The sequence below is a fragment of the Equus przewalskii genome, chromosome 12 (genome assembly GCF_037783145.1).
Source record: "Equus przewalskii isolate Varuska chromosome 12, EquPr2, whole genome shotgun sequence".
Classification (NCBI taxonomy): domain Eukaryota; kingdom Metazoa; phylum Chordata; class Mammalia; order Perissodactyla; family Equidae; genus Equus; species Equus przewalskii.
The window spans coordinates 1,721,733-1,749,191 of NC_091842.1; the positions used below are offsets into that span (position 1 = coordinate 1,721,733).

Here is a 27,459-nt window from a genome sequence, read left to right on the forward strand (position 1 = left end):
ATGTAGACAAGTTTAGCAAGCGTATGATGAAGACAAACTTAATTACATAATACATAATCCAGAGGAAAGCCTAATTTAGGTGGGAGTCAGCAAAGGCCACCTGAGAAATTAAAATTCAGGCAAGAACTGAACTCAATGCCACTGCTAGCGGGGAGACAGGTGAGGAGCGCGCGTGCCAAGTCAGGATGGGCACGGGGTTCGGAAGCTGAAGGAGGGCCGATGTGGCAGAGGCACCGAAACAGGAGATGGTGAAATGAGATGAGGCTGGAGAAGTCAGGGGGCCGGGACCCCAGGAAGGAGTCAGCATTTACTCCACGGGGAGCGGGGGGTCACGAAAGGACCTGGGGTGGGGAGCTGTACCATCTGATTTCCATTTTAAAGAGATTCCCACAGACGGCTTTGTGGAAGCCGATGGCAGAGCACACAAGAGTGAAAAACAGTGACATGAATTCTCGTCATCTGAAGGAAAAAGTGGTGATGGAAAGAGGTACAGATTCATGAACACACACACAGCAAAGAGCCACACCGCGTCGAGAAGAAAGAGCACCTGCTTCCCGGCAAGGCCTACACCTGAAGGATGCGCGCAGGGACCCTGGGCACATGCACAGCTCTGCAGCAGAGAAGCAGAGGATGGTGATGGTGTGCGTCCGGAGCGGGGGGCCTAGTCTGACTCTTCATTCATTAAACACTCACTGAGCAGGGCCAAGCCTGCGCTGGAATCGGAAGTGCAATCATGAATGTACAGAGCCCAGGTCTCAAGCGGCTCTGGTCCAGCTGAGGAGAGGGACAAGGGCGGAGAGGGACAAAGGTGTGAGTGCTAGAGCAGAAGAGAAGCCCAAGTCGGAGGAGACTGCTCCCACCCACATTCAGGGCAGCTGGGGGGCTTCACAGCAAAGGGCTTCCTTCTGACTCCAGCCAGGGCTGCCCAAAAGTGTCACCTTCCCCTCCAGAGGAGGCAACAGGAGCAGAAGCAGCCCCCGAAACAGCGCTGGCGGCCCGCTCAGCAGAAGACAGGACCCCCAGGCGTGGGAGGCTGTGGGGCTCTCCCTCCGGGGGGCCCTCGCACACACAGGCACGGGCACAAGCCTTGTAAGGCCTTCAGCAGGCACCACGCTGAAATGCCAGCACGGGGTGGAGGGCAGGGTCGCAGACTGCCCAGAGTCCAGCCAGGAAATGGCCAGCCCCAGGGCTGCCATCCACTGTGCTGACCAGACTGAACAGGTGACCGAGTGGAACAAGAGGAGGCGTATGGAGGAACCGGAGCAGGATTAGCACCGAGAAGGCGGTGAGTCCCGATGTTCCGAGACCTTCATTGTCACAACAGGAAGACGAGGTTGCCGATGATGATGCTGACAAACAGCAGCAGCAGCTCCCGCGTACCGAGAGCCCCTACTCGTCAGGCACCGAGACATGCGACTTACACGCGCACCTCGGTTAACTCTCACGTTCCCGGCGAGTGGGGTCAACATCTACTACAATCTCCATTTAACAGACAGAGAGAGACGAGGAGAGAGACAGAGAGACGAAGAGTGGAGAGACGCTCAAGAACTGTTCGCCATGGTACACGGCAGGGCTGAACTCTGACTCTGCTCTAAGGCCACACTGCCCAACACGGAAGCCACTAACCACAGGCGACTATTTAAACTTAAATTACAGACACAGTTCTTCACTCACGCTGGCCACAATTCAAGTACTCAGTAGCTACACATGGCCAGCGGCTACTGCACTGAACAGCAGAGACACAGAACACTGCCAACATCACAGGAAGTCCCGCCAGATGGTGCAGTCTATGCCAGACAGACAGCATAGTCTACACGGGACAGACGGCCAGTCTACCCCAGCCAGACCACGGGGTCTAAAGCAGAAGCCTGGGCTCTGACCTCTGCCCTGCAGCAATCAGCCGAGATAGGCGGCCACAAGTGCTAACTCCCAGAGAGACTCACAGGGCCCCGGAGACAGTCAGGGTGTGAACAAAACTGAGGCTCCAGAAACGCTGGGGCTTCCTCAGAATCTCACAGCCACAAACAGAGGGAAGACGCAGGGATGCAGCTACAAATCTGAGCCCCTGGCACCACAGGTATGCGTCTGCTGGCAGTCCCTTCATCCCCTGTCTGGAGAGAGACGTACATACATCTCGGTGTGCCTCCCGCGGCCAGGACAGGGCGCTCAAACCAGGACTCCAGAGCCACACGCCATGTGAGCGGTGTGACTGCCACCAGCTGGGGGAGCTCAGCCTGGCCTGAGGAAGAGGCTTCCTGGAGTAGACCCACCAAGCTCACTGCCATGTCCTTGGAACTTACACGCTGCAGTGGGCTGCCACCAAGGAATGCACGGAGACAACCCATTGGACACAGGCTGGTTCGACACCTGCCAAAGCTCATTTCCATCGAGCGGCACCAAGAGCCGAACGGACAGGCAAGGCCTCAGCCCTCACCACTGAAAAGCCCCGGGCCGCTCCTGCAGAGACAGTAACTGGCTAAGACGAGCATGAGGCCTGGCAGGGGGATGGCCCAGCTCAGAAGCAGGGCAAGCTGTGGTCACTGCCCACTCACAGGCCACTCTTCCCCAGGACAGGAGCAGGCAACTCTCCAGCACGGATTCTCTGCAAGAGGCAACCACAAACCACAGCCTCCATGCTCTCCCTGCAAAACACAAGCTTCTTCCAGGGAAGATAAGGGGACAGGTGGACGTGGCAGAGTGCCCCCAGGACGCACCTGAGTCATCGCAAGGGAACCTGAGGCAGAACTCGGCTATGGCCCAAGGTCAACACCGCAGTGCAGACTCCCCTGGGGTCTCCGGCTCTGAATCAAGACCACTCAGGTGATCACTGGGCCCCTGGGAGCCCACAGAAGTGGAACGCCACCCACAGCGGACGCAGCACAGAGGGACAAGCTCTAGCCAGCCCAGTGGACAGTCAGGGCCAGCGAGGCACCACCCCTGCCCTTTGGCAAATTCGTCCAGAGCCTCGACCTGGGCTTCTGTCAAACCTGACTTTCACTGTTGCTCTGGCACTTCCAAGCTGGTGGCCCTGTGACCAGCACAGCACAGGCAGCCCCCAACAGGCCTCGATTCACCCACCTGTCACAGTCACTGTGCATACGTATTCAGCCTCTGTTGGTTCCTTCCTTCATTCCACAAACACTCCCTGAGCAGCACACTGGACCAGCCTTCTTCTCGTCGCAGGGAGAGAGAGAGCACAGAAGGAGCTCGGCGACAGCAGGAGTGCGCAGACCCACTGTAGACAGGGCAGTCCAGGCAGGCCTCAATGACCCAGAAACGTCTGAGCACAAACCTCAAGGGGCGAGAGGCCAGGCCGCACAGGTACGCCTGAGAGAGGGGCACACCGGGCAAGGAGAAGAGAGGCCCAAGGTCTCAGGGCAGGACGCCAGTGGGACTAGAGCCGGCTCTCACCCACCACCCCAGAATCACCCGTGTCATGGTCATGGACGACTTCCATCCTGCCCTAGCATCCCCGCCCGCCTTGTCAGCCGTGGGCCGTGGGCAGAGTCCGCAGACTCCCGCTGCAGCTGCACCCTGCCCGTCTCGAAGGAGACGTCTTCCACACACTCTCCAGTCCAGATCTCTGACCCGACTGCAGACTCGATGGCAACGACCAGCTTCACCCGGTTGCCTGACAGGCTTCGTAACATCATCTCGTGCAAAACTGAATTCCAGGTCTCTGTCTTCACCTGCTCATCTGCTGTGTTCTCTCCACGTAAGAGGCAAACCCATCATTCCATATGCTCTCCCCAAAACTACACCCACGTCTTTCTCTCTTACCGGCCGTATCTGATCCAGAGCAAACTCTGCCACGTCTGCCTTTCACGCGCACCTGCAGCTTCAACCCCTGCTGGTCTTCTCTGGCCACACACAGACACACTTTCTCGCCCCTAATGAGCCCACTGGGAAACTCACCACTGCTGTGCCCTGAAGTGGCCCAGAACTTCCGGGTACCTCGGAAATGACGATAATGACAACAAAGACGACGACTGTAATAACTAGGTAACGATGTGCTTGCCGTCCCGGGCACCAGTCTGAACGCCTCACACAGCTTATTCAACTTACCCTTCAGAGCACTCTTACAAAGCTATCATCATCATCATCGTCTTGACAGGCGAGGCAGAGGACAGCTGATTAAACTGTCCAGGGAGACACTGAGCTCCTTGGCGGTGAGACCGAGATCCCAACACAGGCAGCCTGTGCTCAGACCAGTGAGAGCCTCGAAACCCTCAGCACAGGTCAGGCACGGCATGACATCCACTGGATGCAGAGAACAGGCCTCTGGTCCTTATGAATCTCCTGCACCCGCTGCTGGCCTTGCTGGCCTCTGGACAGCTTGCAAGCACTGTAACTCACACCGACACAGGGTGACAAAGGTGACGAGGCCCACTCATATTCCAAGATGGTGTGAGAGGATAGCCTAAATGCTTTGGACAAACAGCGGGAAAGGAGCCACATTAAGAATTATGACTGTCACGCTGACCTTAACTCACCCTTGGGAGGCGACAGAGAAACCCATCAACCTGGTAGATGCCAGGAAAACCCACCAGCACCGCCTTCTCTGAGATGGACGGTGAGGGAGAAGACCGCTCACTCCACCCATTTATCCTTGAGCCCCCTTCACTACACAGCTCTCTCTTTGCAGCATCGCCCAGAGCCCCAGGCCCCTGAGGAGGGCAGCAGCGGCCCAGGCTGAGGCAGCAGGAAGCTGGCAGGGGCGTCCGGAAAGGCCCACCAGCCTTCTACAGCAAGACCATGACTCCAGGGCCTTCAGGGCTTGTCAACCTCTGATGACTTGAGGCCAAGGGCTCTTCCGAGACATCAACCGCCAGAGGAGACAAAACGTGATCTTTAAAACAAACTGCAGTGATCAGAGCAGCCCAGAGCTAGACTGTGCTTCTGGGTGTGAAGAGGTGGTGCTTGAAGGCTGACTGCACACAGGGAATGGTCAGCCCACGAGAACCGGCCCAGCAGGCGGGAGCGCACGCGCACAGCAGCCCCAGGCTGATTCTGGTAGCAGCTACAGCAGACACTCAACAAGCTCCACCACACCCACGTCAGTCAGTGGCTTCTCCTCACTCACTTCTACGGGGGTTCTGCCTTCACTCTGCATCCAGGAAGGGGACCCGAGGCGTCACACAGGCGGGCTGGCCCCAAGCCATGCAGTGGGCCCCCGACCCAGGTCTCCACTGCAGCAGAGAGACAGTGAAAAGGGAGCCTCTCCACCCCATGTCAAGTGCTTCTCAGGGACGTGGGCGCCATCTCAAGTAAACCGTGTGCAGCACTGAAGACGACAGAGTGGGATTCAAATCCTGTTTCTCCAGCTTCCTGGCTAACCTGGGCTCAGGCTTCTCACTACACAACAGAGAAGAACAGCAGCACCCAGCTCGGAGCTCTCAGGGGAGACCCTACATGAGGCACTCAGCACCGAGCCTGGTGCAGGCAAGCGCTCGGTAAACACCCATTGCCCCCACCGCCACTGCCGTCGCCATCAGCACCACCACCATCGCCACGCCTACTGGGGAGAAACCTGCGTCCTAGAAGCCGGCAGTCCTGAGAAGCCCCCGCCCACTCTGGCCCCTACTCTCCAAAGTAAGCCCTTTATTTCCAGCAAAGCAGAGAACCCGGATGTCACAGGTCCCCGCACAAGGTTCCCAGTCCTTGTGCCTCAACACTCCTCAGAGCACATCAGCCCATTACCCGTCAGAGTTCGGAAGACGACGGTGTGGCCGTGGTCTGAGCCATGAGAGAATGCAGCCTCCCCTGTGGCCTGGCCCTCAGAGTCCCCTGGCTCTACCAACAGCGGACTGGGAGCAGTGCATGGGGCGTGAGCGGGGTGTGGGGTCCCGGAGACCCCAGGATGCTCATGAGGGCCCAGCGAGGGCAGAGGCGGCTGCACAGCAGCATCACGTAAGCGCTATGTGGAGAACAGGACACACCCAGATCTGCCCCCAAATCCTGAGCACTCACATGTCCTCAGCACGCATCCATGACAAAGCGTGAGCCTCGAGGACCCGAAACTGAAGCAGGGCAGCAAGAAGGGAAGAGGGCTCCCCGCGCTGTAACTGGGCTCCTGCCCAGAGGTCCTGACAGACCCACTCACACCAGTGACGACAGGGCCCCTGAGCAACCCGAGGACGGCCACCAAAAGGAAACACACAGAGAACCTGGCCCGACGGCTCACAACACCCTCTACCGGACTCGCACGCTGACACTCAGGCCCCCAAAGATGCCCTACAAGCTGCCAACCAGAACTCTGCCCAAGCCCTGGTTCCACGAGGGCAGAGGACTCGCCATACACACCTGACATCACCCGGCGCTTCCTGGGCGCCAGGCGTATTATCACCACCTCGCTTCATCCGCAAACACCCTACAAGACACTAGCCCCATTCTGACAGAGGAAAACGTAAAGTAAAGGTTCTTAAAGCAACCAGGTCCATCCCCGCCTGCTGGAAGGAGAAGACACCCCTCTCTCCTGCAACTTGGAGGGCTAAGGAAAGGTCGCGCCTCTGAAACCCCCAGCCTGAGCACCAGGAGGAGGCCAGGCCCCCCGCCAGGAAGGCAGAGTCAAACTCATGGCAGAGCGCAGAAGCAGGATCCCAGTAACAAAGCAGGAACACTCTCCTGGTGCCAGGCTGGCGGCGGCCTGGCACACGGCTCGGAGCTGTGTCATCTTATCTCCCAGTGAGGCAGGTGACGGCTTGTCCTCTCAGCTTCCACACATGCAGGACACTTTCCTTCACCTCATTTCGCACGAAGTTTGTACCAGACCCTCCCTGGGCTGCTATCCCTCATTCGGTACTGGGCAGAGAAGAGGGTGAGGTTCTGCCCTGAGATGAGCTGGAACGCACCAGCCGTAATGACAGAGAGAGGCGATGCAAACCTGAGTAAGGCAGCAATGGTGAGATTTCCGTGGGGGAGACAGACGCCGACAAGACGGGCTTGGGAAGACCAAAGCCACAGGACCTGCTCTCGGCATGGGCTGCATGGCGGCTGAGACAGGAAGGCCCTGTGAGCTGCAGGCCCCATGCCCCGCCTGCCCAGGCACCGGCTGCACCCCTCATTCTCACCTCTTGCCAAGGTGCCCCTTTCCATCGAACCTGACTTTCTGCTTAACTGCCTTAAAGATGTGCAGAAATGGAATCAGTCGTTCCAGCCTTACAAGGCCTCCTGGCCCTCCACACACAACATCATGATTGAAGCAATGGCATTGTGCTGCCTGTGACAATGGCAGCTGCCCACAGGATCCAGCTCCCCGCCACCTCCCCACGGGAGCTTGCACATAAATCTATTATAAATGAAGGAGGCAGGAAGTGCCCAACAGCTCCTTATTGTCTGACGCCTTAAGAACATTCCTGGACTGCTCTGAGCCCATTCTCTCATCCGGAAGAGGGAGACCACAGTAGCGGTGTCCTCCTGTGGTGCCCTGTGAGATGAACTGAGCTCTGAGCTCGACGCCTGCAGGGACCATCCTGCAGGAGAGGTGAAGCACAGAGCTCTTTCGTGGGGTGCTCAAGACTCACCATTGCTCCTGGGAAGGCTGCATCAGCTCTCAGAAGAAACCCCAGAGTCCTGAGAGGTGGACAAGTTGCCAGGAGTCTCGCAGACCGCCTGCCCACCATGGAGGACTGCTCCCTGAGGCAGAGTCCACTCCTAAGCTGATCCCCAGAGACAGGAGATGGCTGAATCCACACTTACGACCACAAGCACAGCTGCCGTCCGGGGACCGGCAGATGGGAGTTATTTCTTCCCCACGGTTCTCCAGACATGGAGGCTGCTCTTCCTGCTGCTGGTCAAAGCAGGTAATTTTAGAAAGAACCCCACAGTTTGGCAGGAGAAAAATGCAGACAAGTTCCCTTTCCCCTAATAGTTCATTCTGTTTCAAATTCAAAGTAAAATGAAGAGGATTGCCTGGAAAAACATTAAAGCTTTAATTCCAAATCACTTTTAATGCCCGTTTCATCTGACAGTAGCTTTGAAAGCAAAAAGCAATCTTTATCATCTGAGGTTTTTAAACTAAATTGATGTGATTATGTCCAACATTACCAGATGCTTCTAAAAGCCAATTTTCAAGTGACACAAGCCCCCAAAATAAGAAAATCTTCCTGTAGCTACTAATAAATTATTAAAACACTATCTCCACTGCAGATGAGGCTGTGCTGGATAATCAATGGCCAACAGGCTGGCTCCTCACAGACTGGCCCAAACCACCAGTCAGGTCTTGCGGGGCACCCGAGGGCTCCCACTGTGGTCGCCTGCCTCTCAGCCTGTCCCTAAGCCCCTTGCTCCCTGGAGGAGCCCGAGCTCCCTCAGCGTCCAGCCTCCTCAAGTGGTTCAAGTGGGAATAGGACCAGCTGAAGCTCAGCATGGAATCCCATCCTCTGCTGGTAACTCGTCTAGGGGGTCCCAGGAAAGGTTTCCTTATTCCAAAAAGGAGACCCAAAAGAAAGAGGCCCCTCCTTTCTGCCTGTGGATGTGACACCCAGAACCTGGGCAGCCACCCTGCCTGGGCACCAGAGAACAGCGATGACAGCACTCCTGGAAGAGCCCAGGTGTGGTTTCATAAAAAATAAGTACTAGGTCTGGGTTCCCATTCCTGGCACAAAGCTCCTTGAAAACCCTTGGGATTTCTGAAGTGACAGGAGCATCTTTCATTATTTATAACATGCCCCTTTCAACCATAACCGAGTTTATGTGAATGAGGTGACTCCTGGGGCTCCCCAGACAGCTCCAGATGGGGGCTGGATGCCAGAGGGACCAACCATGTCAGGAGAGGGCTGCAACTTACAGCTCCACCCCCATCTCTAGGGAGGGGAGGGGCTAGGGATTGAGTTATTCACCAACAGCCAATGATTTACTCAGGCATGGAAACTCCAGAAGATTCCCTAAACCACCTGGCTCAGAGAGCTTCCCAGTGGGTAGGGTATCCGGGGAGGGCATGGAAACTCTGCGCCACCCCATCCCTCACCCCACGCATCTTTCCCATCGGGCTGTTCTGATGCACCCTTCGTAACAAACCAGTGATGGTAAGTAGACCGCTTTCCTGAATCCTGTGCATCGTTCTAGCAAATTATCAAATCTGGTGGGGCTGGTATGGAGGAACCCCTTAATCTGCAGCCAGACAGAAGTTGGTGGCCAGCCTTGTGGGACTGAGCCTTCACCTGTGGGGTCTGCGCCAACTCCAGGACTTGATGTCAGAACTGAACTGAACTGAACTGCTGGACAGCCAGCAGGCGTCAGAGAGCTGGAGAAGCGGAGCTGGGAAACGCACCGCGCACTTGGTGTTGGGAGGCAAACCTCACACCAGGCCCTGGAAGAAGTCACGCAGCTGCCTGCCCCGGGACTTCCTGCCGGGAAGGACGCACACTTCCTCCCTGCTAAACCGGGGGTAAGGGTTTTCTGTTGTTTGCAGCGAAGGCATCCTGGCTGCTCTGTTACTCTCTGTGGGCCTTCCCTGAGTGCAGGAGTCTACACACGCAAACATGCAGACACTTGAACCCAGGGTCCAGGTTTCCAAACCATCAAGGGTTCACTCAGAGCCCACGCCTCTGCAAAGACGAAAAATCCTTTCTCACAGACCCACATGCCAGAAAGCTAGCCGACGGGGATCCAGTGGCGATGTGGCAGGCCCTTGGCATGACAGCATCACGTCGCCTCAGCTGAGTCTCACCACCACGCGGCAGGAACGTGGGGCACCTTGCACCCTGCAGCCCCAGCTCCCGCCCACTCAAGCTGAGGCCAACAGAACAGCGATGTGCAGCTGTTCCCGAGCTGGGGCACACACATGCCGGCCCCGAGCGTTCCGAAGCAGACCTGTCCCTGCCCTGATCACGCGGGCCGCCAGGCCTACCTGCAGGTGATGGAGCTGTTCCTGTCCTTCAGGGCAAGCTCTCGCTGCTGCAGCTCAACAATGAATCTGGAAAGGTCTTCGGGGGTCCTGTGGGATCAAGAACACACACTCAGCACCAGCTGTTTCCTGGAGGGGGACCTGGTTCTGCACACTAGATGGCTGCCAAAAGCCACGCCAGCAGCTGCTGCTTCAGAGACCCAGGACAAGTCAAGTCCTGTGCCCTGTTCCCAGGGCAGTGTCTGCAGCACTGCTCACCACCTCCTGGGTTCCACCCTCGGCCCCCCCACAGCTGCAGCACATCGGGTCAGTTATTATTACGAGCCTTGATTTTATTTCATCTGGGGAAACAGGGTCAACGCATAACAGCGTCACTCTGCTGTGAGGACAAGGAGCGTGTGAGAAGCACCTTCCAAGTCCTGGCTCAGAGGAGGCACTCCGTGCACTTCAGTCTCCTTTCCCCCCTTTCCCTTGCAAACCCACACATAAAGCAGCAGCAATAATAAAAGTGAGAACAACAGAGGCCCACAGGTACAATGATGCTTTACAATTTTCAAAACTATTCCAGATTAATTATCTCAGTGAGTGCTCAGAGCAACCCTGTGGTTTATCGTTTCCATTTTACAAATGAGAAAACTGAGACTCAAATGGCTGGTTCTAGTCTGCTCCACCCTGAGCAACCTGAGCCTCCATCTGAACCCCATGCTCTAACTTGCACCAGAGCTCAGGAGAACACGCACCAAGAACGGCTCTGAGAGGCTGAAAGGAATACACAGTGGGGGGTGAACACTCTCTGACACACACATGGGCACACACACAGGGGGCTCCCTGGCATGGAGTGGCCAAGAGGTGGGTGAGCTCAAGGCCTGAGGACCAAGCACAGAGCCACGCACGGCAACACTGTGTGAGGCGCTGGGGCCTTACCCACTCCCGTTTAGGCAACGGCCACTCCATCACAGTGGTCAGAGGTCCACCTTCCCTCCACTGTACCAGGGCGCCACGACCCAAGCTACACCAAGCAGATGCGCCCTCCGTGGGAAGTCTACACAAAGCTACAAAGACATGGATCCTGGTCACTGTCGTCCTTGAAGGCTCTCTTCCTGGCCTCCAAAGCCACCGCAGAGCCCAGCTCTGGGCTGCTCTTGGGCCTCAGGGGCACCCAGGGAGCACCTCCACATGCCTAGCAGCGAACCTCTCCTGCTGACATCAGCAGAAGGCACCCACAGTCATGTCGTAACCAAGGACCCTGCACAGAAATCTGCTTAAAACCCAACCTCAAGCCCACGTTCCACAAGCGCTGCAGGAGCCAGCCCCTGGGGCCCCTCTGCCTACTGCTGGCCTTGCCTCCACCACTTGAACGTGTCAACTCGTTTGCTCCCCCAAAACTCTGCGTCAGTTAACCCTGCGCTTGCAAAGCTCCTCCCTCGGTCTTCCCAGGGCTAGCTCTTTCTCAAAAGAGAGGTCTCAGGAAAATGTCCCTGCCTCGAAGAGGATTTCTCCATCAAGTCCCCAAGCTGCTCCCCACCCTATCACAGCACTGCCAAGCCCCACTTCACTGGTGATCAGTGTGGGGGTCTTGGCATCCGCCATCACCAGAAGGTGAGCTCCCACGACCTCCGGTTGGTCGGCAGCACGTCCTGAAAGCCCAGTGCAGCCCCGACACAGAGCGGGGCCCCCGCCTGAGTCCTCACGCCTGGGCCTCCGCAGGCACGCTCTTCCCGCGGTAACCGCAGACCTTCTGCCTTTCAGCCCGCCTTACCCCACCACCGAGGAAAGCCCCCTTCAGGGGATGTTTGTGAGGACATGGCCTCCGAGTGGAAGGAGCCAGGAGGCACAGTGCAGAGATTGCTACCGGCACTGCTCCCTAAATACGAGCTGGCTCTGCGGATGAGAAAATGGTTCCGTTGAAAAGATGCTCCTTAGTAAAAGGCCTTCTGAGAAGCCGACTTCTGGGAGGGGGCGAGCCGGCCTTCAATGCCACTTCCCATTCTTCCCAGAGTTTTCCGAGGTTTTCCAACCTCAGGGAGTTAAAAACACTAGCAGGAAAAGAAATAAGCAAAATAAGTAAGTCCTTTCAAGCCAAGAGACATTGTTTTCTGAAACGTTTTAAAGAGATACTTAACTTGTTTTATATTTTTCTGTCACCCAGGCAAAGGGGTATGCAAACTGTTACTAATCAATGGGAAGATTTATTGAAAACAAATAAACAAAACATCTCGCATGGCCACATCTTCAAGCCCCCAGCCCCGGTGGGCCGGCACCAGCCAACACCGTGCGGGAGAAGCAGACAGATGCTGCAGAGGGTGACGGGAAGCGAGCCCCTGCCTGCCCTCTTCCTCACGCCACTGCCTGGCTGGGCCGTCTGCTCAGCCCTGAAACAGCGGGAAGGAGCCATGGAGAGGCAGCTGCCAGAGAGACAGCCACCAAGTCTTGGGGGGTTCTCACCAACTGAGATGAGGCCTCCTCTCACGGAGGGCAAGCTGCCCACAACATGCTCCAGTAGAAGCCTCGTTGGAATCTGGAGAGCGATCGGCACATGACAGCTTTAGAAACAAGATTCTCACCCGGAGGTACAAACCAGCCCCGAAAAGCCAGGAGCTAGAGCAACACAGCAGAGCCAGACTCACTGCGAGCCAAGGCTCTCCAACCTCCTTTGAAGTAAAGATAATCTGAAATGCAACAATTTGACAATGAGGAGAAAATTGGGACTGGTTCAAAAGAAAAGTGAACTTAATATGGTATCTTTCTGAAATGCTCTACTCCCACTGATGGCTCGGGGCATCTGCATCTTCTTGTGACAGCTGCCCAGGCCGATGCACACATGAGGGGCCACACGGGCCACACCCAGGACAGCCTGAGTCTCACACACCCTTCCATTCAACACTTCACAGAGGCCATCAGACACCGGAACGCTCTGGAAGTTTTGAGCAGCCATTTCAACTCAGCATCCAGGGCCGGGCTCCAGGTTCACATAAACCAAGAAGGAACTGGCTTTCCTAGACTCTCCTGTCCTCTCCTCCCCGCAGACAGGAGGCCAGCCATGCCGACACGTGTCCACATGCCTGAGGAGCGGGACCTCAAGGCATGTGCTGAGTCCGTGGCGCCCCTTCCGGAGAGGGTGGAGAGAGCTGCTTTCCCCGAGACAAAAGAGGGTGGGACAGGGGGGTGGCTTGCCCCACACAACCACGGAGCACAGTCCACACGCCTTTGCACGGCCACAGTGGGCTTTCCAGCCAGCTGGTTCTTGGCCACACTCCGGCTCCAAACCCGATATGTCATCACTCAGATGTGCCACCCCCGCTCTGGCAGAGGGAGGCCTTGAAGCTGCACAGCCTGCCCTTCCTGTGGGCCCAGTTCCAGAAGGCTAACCTGCTCAGGCCAGGATGCCCACTCCCGTTCCCACTTCAGTCCTGCCCCAGCAGCTGCTGGAGGGCACATAGCAACTGGACCGCCTTTCCCTTCGTGGCCTCTCGAGCTGAAAAACCCGCAGCAACTGCTTTGGCTAAATCGAGCCTCAGCAGTCCAGTCATGCTTGCTAGCCACGAGGTTCCCACCTCTCCTAAAAAACACAAAGCCCAGTAAGCTAGATGACAACATTCAAGAATTTCACTTCCAACCAGTTTATTCCACCCAGAGACTGAGAAAGGGCAGGAAATGTTCAAAGGAAACAGAGACGGACCAACCACAGAAGAGCAGACTCAGTCACGGCCCAGACCACTCCAGGCTGACCTGCCAGCTCGATGGGCTTCCTCAGGCTCATTTCCACAACCCACGACCCAGGCACAGCACGGCACTACCATCTGACAACCCTCACATACCCATTCATTTCACGGGAGCAGAAAAAGACAGCTATCCAAGTACACCATTCAATCCCGTTTTCACAATGCGATTGGGAAGCAAGGACAAAACACAGGTGACAATGAAAGTGACATACTATGTATCTCATTATGTAACTGAGGAACACAAGTTTTGATGAGAAATAATCACCAATCAATACTCCGCACGGCGTGGAACTCTGTTCACCCTCAGTGCCGTGGTGTCAATTGGAAAGGAAACGCTCTGTTGGAGGAGAGGAGCGCACGAGCTTTAGTTAGAATGGTTTCGGCACGTTCCAGTGCGTGGTTTTGCCAAGTGTGGACACGCCTGAGGCCACAACAAGGGGTGAGGCGAGGGCACGTGGAGCTTGCTCGGGCAGAGCAGGGCCCAGCTCCCCATGACCTCTCCAGGAAGCAGTCCCACCCTACTTGGACATTCACAGCATGACCATGAGAAAACATCCTGAGCAGAGGATGCGGGTGAGTACTGGGGACCACAGGACTCACACGGTAACCTGGTCCCCCCAGGGCCGGATAAGGAGGGATTCAGGAGGCTTCTGGGCCAACAGCGGACTCTACCATGGGTGGACTCGTGTACCCCGGAGGTCCTCGCCAGCCAGCTGCTCAGGGCCTCCACACCAGGGGGAAGCCCAGGTGCTGGGAGACGGGAGAGCTTACTCCTCCAGTGTGGTGGCTCCTGTGACCAGGCAAGACAAGTCGCTGCCGAGGCTGCTGCCCTGCCCCCACTGCCCACGGAGGGCCAGGCTGCCCAGGAAGACAAGGTAAGAAAAGTGACCAAAGCGGGAAGGCACACCCGTCGACCAGCAACTGCAGGTCCAGGAGCGCACCTCGAGAAAGCGACCATGGATGTGAGCCACGGACGGCTAAGGAGGCCTCATCACACCATTTGCTTTTAATGGTGGTAAAATACGTGTAACATAAAACTGGCCATCTTAACCATTTTTAAGTGTCCAGTTCAGGGGCATTGAGCACATTCACGTTGTTGTGCAGCCATCACACCATCCATCTCCAGAACTTCATCTTCCCAAACTGAAACCTGGTCCCCATTAAACATGAACTCCCCATACCCTTCCCCCAGCCCCTGGCGCCGGCCATCTACTTTCTGAATTTGACAACTCTAGGGACCTCATTTACGTAGAATCATAGAGTATTTGTCTTTTTGTGACTGGCTTACTTCACTCAGATAATGTCCTCAAGGATCATCCACATTGTAGCATGCGTCAGAATCTCTTTCCTTTTCATGGCTCAAGAATAACCCATTGCACGGATGGGCCACACTCTCTTTATCCACTCATGCATCAGTGGACACCTGGGCTGCTTCTGCCTTTTGGCCATGTGAATAACGCTGCTGTGAGCCCTGGTTTACAAATACGGGTTCAAATCTCTGCTTTCAACTCTTTTGGATACACAGCCAGAAGTGGAATTGCTGGATCATTCCATTTTCATTTTTTGTGTGTGAGGAAGCTTGGCCCTGAGCTAATGTCTGTTGCCAATCTTCCTCTTTTAGCATGAGGAAGACTGGCCCTGAGCTAACATCTGTGCCCATTTTTCTCTATTGTATGTGGGATCCCACCACAGCATGGCTTGACGAGCAGTGCTAGCTCCACATCCAGGACCCGAACTGATGAACCCAAGCAGCCAAAGCAGAGAGCACATGAACTTAACCACTATACCACCAGGCCAGCCCCTCATTTTCAGGTTTTTTGAGGAACTGCCATACTGTTTTCCGTAGCAGCTGCACCAGCTTACATTCCTCATGTCACTGTTTTTAACATTTACAAAAAAAGCCCAACACCAGAAAATCAGTAAGTTCTCACAGTCATAACACAGGATACTATACACCCATTAAATATGATCCTATGCCATGTGATCCATGGCCACGTGGTTGCTACAAACAGCCAAAAACACAGGAGAACATGGGAGGGGACACTCATTTCTGCTCAAGGTAGTGGGATACACGTGGTTTTGCGGGGTGTGGCATCATAAGGGGATGGAGGGCGTCTAGAATAGTACGAGTGGTCACAGACCATGTGCATCAGAATCATCTGGAATAACGTGAGCCCACCCACCTCCACCTCTTGATCCACTGAACCAAAACCCCTGCAGGTGGGGGCTCAGGATGTGCCAGCAAGCTCCCTGGTGGTTCTCAATGCATAACTTCGAACCACCGACAATCTGCAGAAAAAGAGGAGGAATCCAGGGGCCAGCCCCACGGCACAGGACTTAAGCTCGGCATGCTCTGTTTTGGCGGCCTGGGTTCATGGCTTCGGATCCCAGAGGTGGACCCACACCACTCTTTGGCAGCCAGGTTGTGGCAGCAACCCACATATTAAAAAAAAAAGTGGAGGAAGACTGGCACAGATGTTAGCTCAGGGCTAACCTTCCTCAAGCCAAAAAAAATGGAGGAATCCAAGTGGTAAAATAACTATGACACCACAGGGCCAGTTCCAAAAAATCCCTACACCATCAAGGAAACCACCGACTGGACATCTGACAAACGTTCTCTCATGTTCTCTGTCAACCAGATGGGCAAATACCAGGCTCCAGAATCTGGCCTAAATCTAAAAGAAAAATCCCAGAAGACAAGGCAGAGTCCTTTAACTACAAATGTCATCACCAGAATCCTGGAAACTAACACCTGAAATCGAGTGACTGCTTTGGCTACTATGTAAGAAAAGGCTACCAGACTTTTTGCCTGCTTGATACATAATCAACCACCGCCTTCAAAACAACAAAAGGCTGCTGTAAACAGGGAAGCCCCCCTGCGCAGCTCCAGGGGAGCCACCTCCAGAGTTCATGGAAGTACATTTCTGAGACGGCAAAGTCGCTGCACACTCCCAGACAGGCCCCACTGCGAGCGCTTGACACGTCAGGCCATTTAATCCTTTCAGCCGCCTTACGAGGCAGTACTATACTATCACTATGCACATTTCATAGATGGGGAAGCTGAGGCACAGAAGAGCCAGGCAGCCAGGCTCCGGGGCCGCGCTACAGTGTCCAACAACCTCAGACTAGTTCTATAAAATACACCATACCCACAACGCCATTGAAACAGTCAGTATAAGTGACATGAGAAAGTATTTTAAAATGCTAACATATTTGTCCCTTTTCAACTGTAAACATATATACATTGAAAAAAGCAAAACCAGAAAATAAGGTTAAGTGCCATTCAATTAAGAATATGTATTGTGTGGAGATGAGAACTGGAAGAAAATGTTTAAGAACAAGCAAGAGTTACATCATAGTTGCAGGATTCCTAATGTTTTTTCATTTTTCAAAAAGTTTCTATAATTTTGTTGTGAGAACTTCGTTCAACAACACTTAACTGTAACTTCCAGCTTTGGAAACCGGGGGCCACAGGAACCAGTTCCGACAAGGTGAGATGGTCTGTCTTCCTCTGTGACTCACAAAGTGGCTTCGTGACTGTTCCAAAGAGGAGCCCCCAACCGTCGTAGTCCAGCAACCACAGGGAGACCACCGTGAGAACACCCTGGACCGATGCATGTCCTCTGGCCTCGTACTGCCTTACAGGCCAACGGCAGGAAGCTACGCACAGCCTCCCTGGATTGATAACCTCAGAAGGTCAGTCAGCACCCCCAGGGTCGGCTCCGCACAGTGCGTGGGGACCTGAGAGACCGCCCGCGCCATTCTAGAGCCCCAGGCCTCTTTCTCTTGTGCGCTGACCTATGGCAGAGAACAAGAGGCAGACACTGGCACACGTGTGTACAGTATGTCATACATCACATGTGTACGTGCGTTTTTCCACCCCCGCGCTCCAGGCTATGCAGGGCTGAGGGCTGAGCACACAGCGGGAGACGCAAGGACATCCTCAGAAAGGTGCAGCCAGACGCTCAGTGCACTTTCACATGGTCACCCCTCGGGGAAATGGCCGGCGCAGGAGGTGCCAAGGAGGGTACAGACGGCCACGTGCCGGGCAGGAAGAGGCACGCAGGGGCAGGGACACTGATTTCTGGGCCCCAAGGAAGGAGTTCATTTATTCAGACTTTAGGGACCACCCGGCCTTAGGGCACAGGCTCAGCCAGCACTGCCAAGCAATGAGCACCCAAATCGCACCCTCCAGCAGAGCCGGGTGGGCCAGCACCACACAGTGGTCCATACCGTGTCTGCCTCCGTTTACACACCCAATGCTGCACCGACAACGTATTTCTAGACACAAAGAGAGAAAGTCAAAGATATGTAGGCATATTTATAGAACATAATCTAGAAAGGTTCACCCCAAATTGATACTGATGGGCACCTCCAGGTCAGGGCTGAGACTGGTAGTGGAATCAAAGGGATCTTTAACTTCTTGTGCATTATTTGAATTTCTTATGATGAGAATTCATATATTACATGCATAAGTACAAGCGAAAACTAAGAAAACCCCACACATACAGCATGCTAACTAGGAAAATGCCACTGGGAAACTTCCAGCTGGAGAAGCCAGGGAACTGACAGAAGATGGGGTTCCTCTAGTGTGTGCCAGCAGGGGCCCAGGGCGCTGGGGACCCAGGGAGAAGGACATGTGGAAAAGGAGGAGGGGACACACCAGGAGAAGCCTGGGGTTCGGGCACCGGGACCGCACCCTGCAGGAAGGGAGAGCCGCAGCCACGCAGCACCCACCTACCCAGAGCTCCGGGGGCGGGTGGAAGAGCCTTCCCGAAGAGCTGTTGAATTGTGCAGGATTAGTAAACAGCTGCAGCCCTCACCACATCGCATCAAGGACCTGAGGCCAAAGTGCCTCCAAATGGCAGGAAGAGTGTTTATTTTCCAGAAACCTCCTGACCTGCTGTGCGGCTGGAGCTACTCAGAGATGTTTACCAAGGGCGCTCTGAGGATTAGCTCAACGCCCGGAACTCGCAGGAGCCGGGCCAAGCATCATCAGAGCCCAAAAGCAGCCCCGGCACACGCCGACAGGAGATCAGTCCGCCCTCAAACTTCGCCCCACACACTGCAAAGGGGGGGCCTTCAGAGGGCCTCAGGGTCCTCCAACTGGAGATGACAGGGGAGTGACAGTTCCAACTGCAGCCCAAGCTGTGACAGCTGCTGTTTAAAACTCTGGCTTCGGCTGTGAAGCCTTTTAACTCTAACTGGTGGGTTTTAAAGGGGAAAAAAGTCTTTTTGTTAGATCTGCAGCTGAATTTTGACTCAAACTCAGCTGCGAGCAGAACAGCACGGCCTGGGGAGGCAAGCCCCGTGGTTTCTTTGCAAGGTGAAGGCACCCCCGCCTGGCAGCAGCTATTCTGAGGCCCTGACAGCAGATGCCAGGACTCTTGGAGCCCAAAGTGCCGGTTTCAGAGGCTTTGAAAGACAAGAGGTCCAGAGGATGCCAATTCCTAAAGTGAATGGCACAGCAACAACCACAAACTAACTAACAAACGGGGAACCTCCAGCGCTCCTTCAAGGAGCTACTGTCCTGAGAACAGAAGCCCACGGGGCGCGGGCCACAGTCCAGAGGGTGGCTCTAGCCGGAAAGCCCTACAGGAGGGTGACGAAAGCCAAGTGGGGTGGGCTCCCTCCCAGGGTTCATTTCTGCCGGAAGCATGCAGAACCAGGAAAGGAAAGCATGAGAAGCAAAACTTAGTGCTAAAACCTGAAAGGAGGACAGGCATTCATGGCTGTGAAGTCACGGGGCGACAGGATGTCCTATAAAGCCAGGTTCTTCTTGAAAACATGACACAGCTGCGTGGGGAGGTGCAGCTGGGGTCAGGAGGGACTCCTGTCACCAAGGTGAGTTAAGACAAAACCTGGTATGCATCCCAGGACGGCGATAAGGAAGCAGCTACTGTTCTCTTAAAGAAGGAGGACAAGTTTCCGTGTGGCCCAGATCAGGGCCAGGTTCTGAAGGGCCACCTTCCGGTTGCTGTTCCCACTGTGCAAAGCCCTAGGGCCACTGAGCTGGAGGTCAGATGGTCCAGAAAAAGGAAGGCTGTGACGACTGGTGCTGAGACCATAGGCACCCAAGCTTCAGAGGACTGTGAAGGTCATCAGTCCCTCTAGCCACTTGGTCTGGGGCCATTCCATGACATCTTGGCCATACAGTAGACAATGGCCGTTTGTACGTCTTGTAAAGCTGCCCATTTCCCAGATAAACAGAGAACAAGTCACTCTTTCCCCATGGAGAGGTGGCCAGTAACGGATGAGGTCTCAGGCTCCAGCGGCCCCCACGCCTCTCTCCGGCCCCGGGCACGCATCCAAAGGCCCCAAGCAGCGCCACGCAGCAGGCCCTCACCACGTGGCAACTCTCCCGTGTGATCAGCAATGGTTTCCACATGGAGCAAAGGGCTATCTCCCACCAGTCACACGTACTACCTGCCGAGAAGAGAGGCACCCAAAGGCACATGCTTCTCCAATTCGCTGCCACAGAGAAACAAATTAGCGCACATCAACGGACCCTCACCTTACTCTGAGACACATCCTGGCGCTCCCTACTTCCCCACTGTCCGCAGGTGAGCCACACGGGTGTCCACCCCCGAGAGGTCTGCTGGCAGCGCCACTGCAGAGGCTCATCCCGTTCTCTCCAGCGCTCTGGACCCCACACCCCGGCGCCACTGCCTCTTCCTCAGGTCTCCTCTACCGAAAGCACACGCTGAAAATGCCGTCTGCGCCCACTGCCTCTGCTCCAGCCCTCCTGACAGGACTCGCTCCGATCCTCCCCCCCGAGACCACTCGGGAAGGTGGGCTCTCGCACCCAACCTCAGCCCTCAGCTTACCAGCCTCTTTGTAGCATCTGACAGAGTGATGGCTCCCTCCTCCCTCACACGCTTTCCTGTTCTCTCCCAGGACACCACCCTGTCCCTGTCTTCCTCCCACCTCGCTGCCGCTCCTTCTCAGTCTCCTTCACTGGTCCCTTAATACTGGAAGGCCTCCTGTCCCAGTACTTAATCGACCTGTTCTCCTCCCTACCCACCTCCTCCCCCAGGGCTGTGCTCCCAACCATGACATTCCACAGCTTTAAATACAAGCTAAATGCACTCACAACTCCAGATTCTGAATTCCACAGTCATCCATTCGCCTGCTCAACATCTCCTCTCGTGTAAGAAGTACCTTGAACTTCGCATGCCCAGAAGCATATTCCTGACCTGCCTCCTGTTCCTCCCACATCTTCTCCATCTCAGGAAATGGAACCTGTCCTGACAGCTTCCCAGGCCAAAAATTGTAATCCGCAGAGCTTTCCCACACCCCACTTCCAATCCGCCAGCAAATCCCGTCACATCTATCTTCAAAACAGACGCCAATTCAACTACTTTGCACCAGCTCTACCACAACTGCCATGATCCAGGCCACCATCTTTCCCCAGACCATCACGATACCTCGGAATTGGTCCCCTTGATTTCGTACTTGCCCTTCAAGCATCCATCTGTAACACAGCAACCACGGTGATTACTTTACAACGTGAGTCAGAGAATGCGCCTCTTTTGTCAAAACTCTCCAGTGTATTCCCACCACAATGCCAAGTAAAAGCCAAGTCACCACCAGAGCCTGTGAGGCCCAACACGGCCCAACACAGCTGCCTCTCTGACTCCCATCACTGGACTCAAGCCATACTCCCACCTCAGGGCTGGCACCTCCCTCTTCTAGAAGACTCTTCCCCTAGGTATCTCCAGTCTGCTCCCTCATCAACTCTTTCAGGCCTCTGCTCAAGCATCATTGAGTTCTCATTTGGGCCTGCCCCAGCCATCCTGTTTAAAACTGTAAGACCCCCCTCCCTCCCCAAACCCTCTGCCACTCTTCCCTACACCACTGTGCTTCAGAGACTTACAGGCCATAGATTTCACCTATTTATTTATTTGCTGTCTTTCTGCTTCAACAGGAATGGAAGCTCCAAAAATCAAGGAACTGTTTTTATTTTGTTGTTTTTCACCAGCCGTGAATGGAGAACAATGCCCAGTACGACAACAGGCTTTCAAGAAATATTAGCTGAATGAACCAAAAATCAGGATACCCTTCCAGAACAATAACTACGCAACTATATTCTCCCAAAGTTTGAACTCAGACCACTGGATTAGAAGGTTAGTTATTACTGGCTAAATAAATTACAGCCCATCCATATAATGGAATCTGTTCAAAATAAAAAGAATAGGCCAGGCCGGTGGCCTAGTGGTTAAGTTTGCACACTCTGCTCTGGTGGCCCAGGGTTCACGGGTTCAGATTCCAGGCACCGACCTATACACCGCTCATCAAGCCACACTATGGCAGCGTCCTACATACAAAATAGAGGAAGACTGGCACGGATATTAGCTCAAGCCAATCTTCCTCAAGCAAAAAGAGGAAGACTGGCAACAGATGTTAGCTCAGGGTCAGTCTTCCTCACCAAATAAACAAATAAATAAGTAAAAATGAAAAGAATGAAGAATCTTTTCATATGTCAATATGGGAAAGTCTCCAAAATGCATTGCTAAATAAAAATACGAGAAGCAGAACATGAGTATATTATGCCACCATTTGTACGAAAGAAATAGAAAATAAGCATGGCTATATTGGTTTGTACATACATAAGAGGTTTCAAAGCATAAGCAACAGAAAAACAGCAGCTTCCTCACAGAGAAGATGAAAACTGGGCAGCAGATTTATCACTATATACCTTTTTTTTAAAGTTTTAATATTTGTACCAAAGAAATACAACACCTACTCAGAAAACAATTTTTTAAAGCTTAGTGTTATAAACTTACATTGCACAATCAGGTATCATGCAAAAATTTTCTAAAAAGGAAACAATTATTCCATGATGAACTAATGCATAAAAATCTAACCATAACCATTTGTAATAAAACAATCCTATGTCATTCCTCAATGATGTTTGGCTATATGTAACAATAATTCGCATTGTAAGTGAGGCAAAAATATATTAGTAAAAAGCTTCTATCTAAAAATAATCAAGCCTGGTAATTGATCCTAAAAGTTGCCTAACGTGGGGAATTGAATGTTTTATATATATATATCTCAAATATTTTAACTTAAAATATTACAGATACACAATCATTCCCCAAGCTGCAAACTTTTTCTTCAAATATGGGCCCACTAACTTTACCTTCATCTTATATTTTTCACATGAACCACAGAACAGAATCCATGATTTCAGCTTTGCTTCTCTAAAAGGGACACCAGCAACCTTCCTAAAGTTTACAACTTTTCCTCTTAATCTTTTACAGTCAATTCACTTTATTCATGAGGAACGTTTTAGTAATTTTCCTTCGAGATTTTCCAAAGCATTTGACTTCGTTGTCACAGAAACACTGCTTTCTTCACACATTTCTTTTTCATTGGCCTCTATAATATTTAATTAAATTATGTAATTACAACAACACGTGCAAATGGCAGTGTTGGTCTCGGATGGACCAACACTGCCTCCTGGGAGCGGGACTGAGTGAGCAAGTGCTCACAACCTTCAGCAAATTCTGGAATGATCCAAACAAAATGCCACCAGGTGCTCTGCTGGGCAGTGGGCCTTGCCCCTGAGGAGGGAGGTGACAGGCGATGGGAGGCTGCCGGAGGCCCTCTGCGGGCAGGCGAGGACCGGCAGGAACCGGGCCATGGCTCGCTGGCCAGCACGAGTGCCCACAGGTGCGCTGAGAAAGACGAGCCTGTGGCCAGAATTCCAGGTGAGGCTCAGGCTCCGGTCAGTGAGGGCTGTGGTTGGGGAACGCCATGCTTCTCGGTGGAAGGGGAAGCCCTGGAGTCACACCCTGACCACCTCAGGCAGGACCGTTGGGGTCACAAGCTCCCTCTCACGTGGAGTCTCCACACGGACGGCCGCACCAGCAGCGCCGGCCACCCGCCTGCCCGTCCAGACACCCCGAGTGCTGCCGCAGCCCTCACTCGGCCACAGCGTGCGGCTCCTCTTCCAGGGACTGGCCTCCCACTCCAGCCTAACGCAGCCCAGGCCACACCCGGCTGCCCACCAGCCAGCACTCGGCTTAACTGCTCCAGGAAACGGACTACGTGGGTCCCCAGACACATGTAAATAAAATGAAGAAATTTCAGATTTCCAGTTGCTGCCTTCAAATTCTTTCTCCCAGCTCAGGAAGGATTAAAAGGACTTCAAAGCAGCCTGGGTCCCAATTAAGCCAGTGTGACCACCCCAGGGATGCTAGAATATTCCTCTGATTAACAAGAGGCGCTCTTTGAACCGCTCGAGCTAAAAAAAGCTCTCAAAACCTTTCAGACAAATGCCGTACTTCCCTCTCCCTGCTCCCTCACTCTTTGGAGAAGTTGATCTTTTGAACGCTGGAAACATTCAAAAAGGCAGCTGGCTAACGGCCCCAAACTCAACTTCAGCAAGGAGCTCGGAGCAGGAGCACTGAGTGGAGGGCTGGGGCCACAGCGGGACACAAGCGAGCCGGCCTCCAGGAGCGGAGGGGCCCGTCCACAGCACGACTGAGACCAAGGCAGCTGAGCGTGGACAGGGTCTGAGCAGAACCACGCCTGCCAGGGGCTGAGGGGCCTCGTGCCAGACTCCAGGAACACCATGAAGCCCCAGGGGTCCAGGTGATGAGGACCTCCAATAGAAAGAGGCCCCCAGGCAGAGCACCCACGGGCAGACTTGCTGGTCCACAAGAACAGCCATCACCTTGACACCTGAACAGTGCACTTCACAGAGCACGCTTCCAGAAACGGGTCCACAGTGTGGGAGGCTGAGCTGGAATCGGTGGAAGAGGCAGTACCCTCATTCTACAGAGGAGCAACTGCAGCTCTCGCGGCCCAGGTGCCTCAAGAAAGACCCAGGCGAACTCAGAACGTGAAATGACCCCACAGCGACAGATGGTGCCCCAGTACACAAGGTGGCAGGTAAGCAAGGAGGCGAAGGCAGGGTGCCCCAGTCGGGGCAACAGATGTGTTGGAAGGGGGCATGTGACCTATGGGGAAATCAAGCCTTGTTTCCCGTGTGTGACTACACTGTGACTTCAGAGATGCCAGGTCGCCACCTCTGACTGATCTGCTCTTGGTCATGACTCAATGTCCAAGAGCTAGACAAACCTCCCCTCTCCCCGACACACCCAGCCTACCGACAGAGATTTCTTCCAGCAGAGGCAGGAGACTGCAGAGCAGGGAACAGTGACTTACACATCAAGCGAGCTGGCTTCCAGGGGGACAATCAAAGGCGGCGTGGGAACAAAGGACTGCTCGGATACAGACCCTCGGAGAAGGGGCCCTGACTAGTGAGACGCTCTCCAAACGTGCTGAGCAATACAGGGCAGAAAGTCTCAGAACCCTGGGAAAGCAACAGGCATGTTGGAGATCTGGGCTGTGGTCCCAGGAGGGACCCTGCTGCTGTGTGGCCCTGGGCAGGTTATCGCACCTTTCTGAACTTTGGTTTACCCATCCTGAAGTGAGAGGAAGGGACGAGGGGAAGAGGAGCTCTCATCCTGATCTGGGATTCTGTTTCCAAAAGCAAAAGTCTCTTAAGGACCTGCTCCCTGATGACGTGAACGACGGGGAGAACAAGCCGAGCAAGGGAAACTTCCAGGCCTCAGAGGGTGCAGCGAGGGCTGGGTCCCCGAGGCACAAATGCACGACAGGCTCTGGGATGTCGGCACAGACCGCAGGGCCAGAGTGGAGAGGCCAGAGGGCAGCGGCCAGGGTGAAGCCTTTGGGTCTTATTCTTTTTTTTTTTAAATATCTGGTCATTATTTCTTTTTTTTTTTTTTAAAGATTTTATTTTTTTCCTTTTTCTCCCCAAAACCCCCAGGTACATAGATGCGTATTCTTAGCTGTGAGTCCTTCTAGTTGTGGTATGTGGGATGCTGCCTCAGCGTGGCTCGATGAGCAGTGCCATGTCCGCGCCCAGGATTCGAACCGACGAAACACTGGGCCGCCTGCAGTGGAGTGCACGAACTTAACCACTAAGCCACGGGGCCGGCCCAGGTCTTATTCTAAGGAGGACAACAAGCCACTTAAGGAGGAGAAAGACCTGGTCACATTTGGTGATTTGTTTTAAAAATGTGCTTTCAAAAGAGATGCGTAGCAACATTAATCCTCGTGGTGTTTATAGCAGGAAGAACAGGAAACCACCTCAGTATCCCCATAGAGGGGCAATGGCAGGACCCCAGAGGACAGCCTGCCGGGTGGCCACTACAAAGGACGCCGTGCAAGTGTTTTCAGGCAAGTATGAAGGTTTAGGACACAGGGGTCTCGAGACGCTCGCGGCGTTCTGCAGCCCCTGTGAGGACCTGCACCTGGAGAGACCCACAGGGGCCTCTGCGAGCGGCCTCCCCTCAGCGCCGGCCCTCCTCTCGCTCATCTGCCTCTTACTGCCTCGCGGAGAACAGGACTTGTGAGACAAAATTAACAACCAAGCTCCACAGCCACCTTGCTCCACTGTGTTCCAGGAAAAACGAATACTTAGGAAGATAAATTATTATTTACATGGAAAAAATCTCTGCTCCCACCCCCAGAGGCCAACAGCAAAGCCTCTCACAGCAGGCCCTGCACGGCTGGGCACCGTGACCCCCCCCAGACAGGTGGCACGTCCCCACCGCATTGAGTTACAGGGACACAGAACAACCAGCAGTTGGTGCCAGTGCCATAATGGGGCATTGACAGTGACTCAGGCAACACAGTGCGGGGTGAGGAGGGGCCCACGGAAGGCTTCGTGAGAGAAGACACCTAAACAAAGAACGAGGGTCCTCGAAGAGAAGAAGGGGGGCTCCAGTATCCAGGCGCGCTGAGCCCGGGCCTAGGCTGAGCGTGGCCACGGCTCCTGCAACCTGACAAGCACTGCCCTGGGGTCTGTCCTCACGGATCCAGCCACCACGTGAAGCAGCTCATTCAGGCCACAAAGAAAGGCCACAGGGAAGAGAGTGGCACAGCCTCCCGGGCATCCCTGAGGGCGGCACATGGTGAACAGAGCCAGCCCAGATGTCCCATCCCCAAACAGCACCTGGCTGCAGCCGCCAGAGTAGTCCCAGGCCACCTAAGAACTGCGCAAAGTTATCCAGCAGTGTCCGAGGCCACGAAGCGCTGGCCTGGCTTGAGTGCAGAACTACACCACCGATGGCGAAATCCACAGAGGGAGAGAAAGCGCAGGAGCAACGCTGGGTGCAGCTAGGCGCAGAGGGCCAGGCAGGCGACGCAACAGGAGGCTGGGAGAGGGCCCAGGGCCAGGCCAAGGGGTGTGCTGTCAGCCACACTACCAAGTGAAATGAGGACTTCATCACGAAAGGCATAGGCAGAGCGAGGTGCTCAGAGCTCCGTCTCAGAGGGCCCTCCATGCTGGAGTGAGGGGCTCGTCAGAGGCAAAGTGGAGACAAGAGCAGTGAGGCAGCCGCTGACAAGCAGGTTTTAACACAGGGTGAGAGCAGGGAGGACAGGCAGAGCTTGAGGAAAGCCCCCAGAGACGGAGCCAGGAGGCAGACAGACACTGGCTGATGAGGGAGGGGAGCGGACATGAGACCCAGCTGTGGGTACAGGGGCAGAGGAGACGGGGAGCCGTGCCCAGTGACGGGGAACAGAGGGGCAAGCTGCTCACAGCTGGGACAGGCAGAAACACAGGAGGCGGGCTGGCTGTTACAGGGATCGAGAGCAGAACAGCTCCTGCTCTCGACAATTCAAAGGTCTCAGCTGGAATACAGACAAGCTGCCAACACAGGCAGGACTTCACACTGCCTCAAAAGGGCCCAGTTTTCCCTCCTGCTACACTTTGGGTGGCTCCAGTCAAAGAACGAGTAGAAACGAAAAAGGGGAGAAAATCCTGACAACCCAACAGCCAGCGAGAAGCACAGAGTGGCAGCTGGGAGCAGTACTGAGCACCGTGCCAACCGTGCCCATCACTGCCCC

General features: G+C 54.5%; 1 protein-coding gene across 12 annotated transcripts in view; it reads right to left on the bottom strand.

The window, feature by feature from the left end:
- The window catches only part of MAD1L1 (mitotic arrest deficient 1 like 1), a 415,963-nt gene that overhangs the window by 328,831 nt on the left and 59,673 nt on the right, over window positions 1–27,459 (bottom strand). For 6 of the 12 annotated variants that reach the window (XR_011524656.1, XM_070567315.1, XM_070567312.1 and 3 more), the window contains one exon: window positions 9,851–9,937. The exons of 2 other annotated variants lie outside the window; for them this stretch is intronic. Coding sequence is in view for 5 of the 10 variants with exons in the window: in XM_070567315.1 (XP_070423416.1) it covers window positions 9,851–9,937 (87 nt within the window). In the remaining 5 variants the exon portion in view is untranslated. Of the gene's footprint in view, window positions 1–7,523; window positions 7,787–9,850; window positions 9,938–17,009; window positions 17,368–17,802; window positions 17,846–27,459 lie in introns of those variants that run through there. 4 more of the 12 variants (XM_070567324.1, XM_070567322.1, XM_070567321.1 and 1 more) reach the window with 4 other exon arrangements.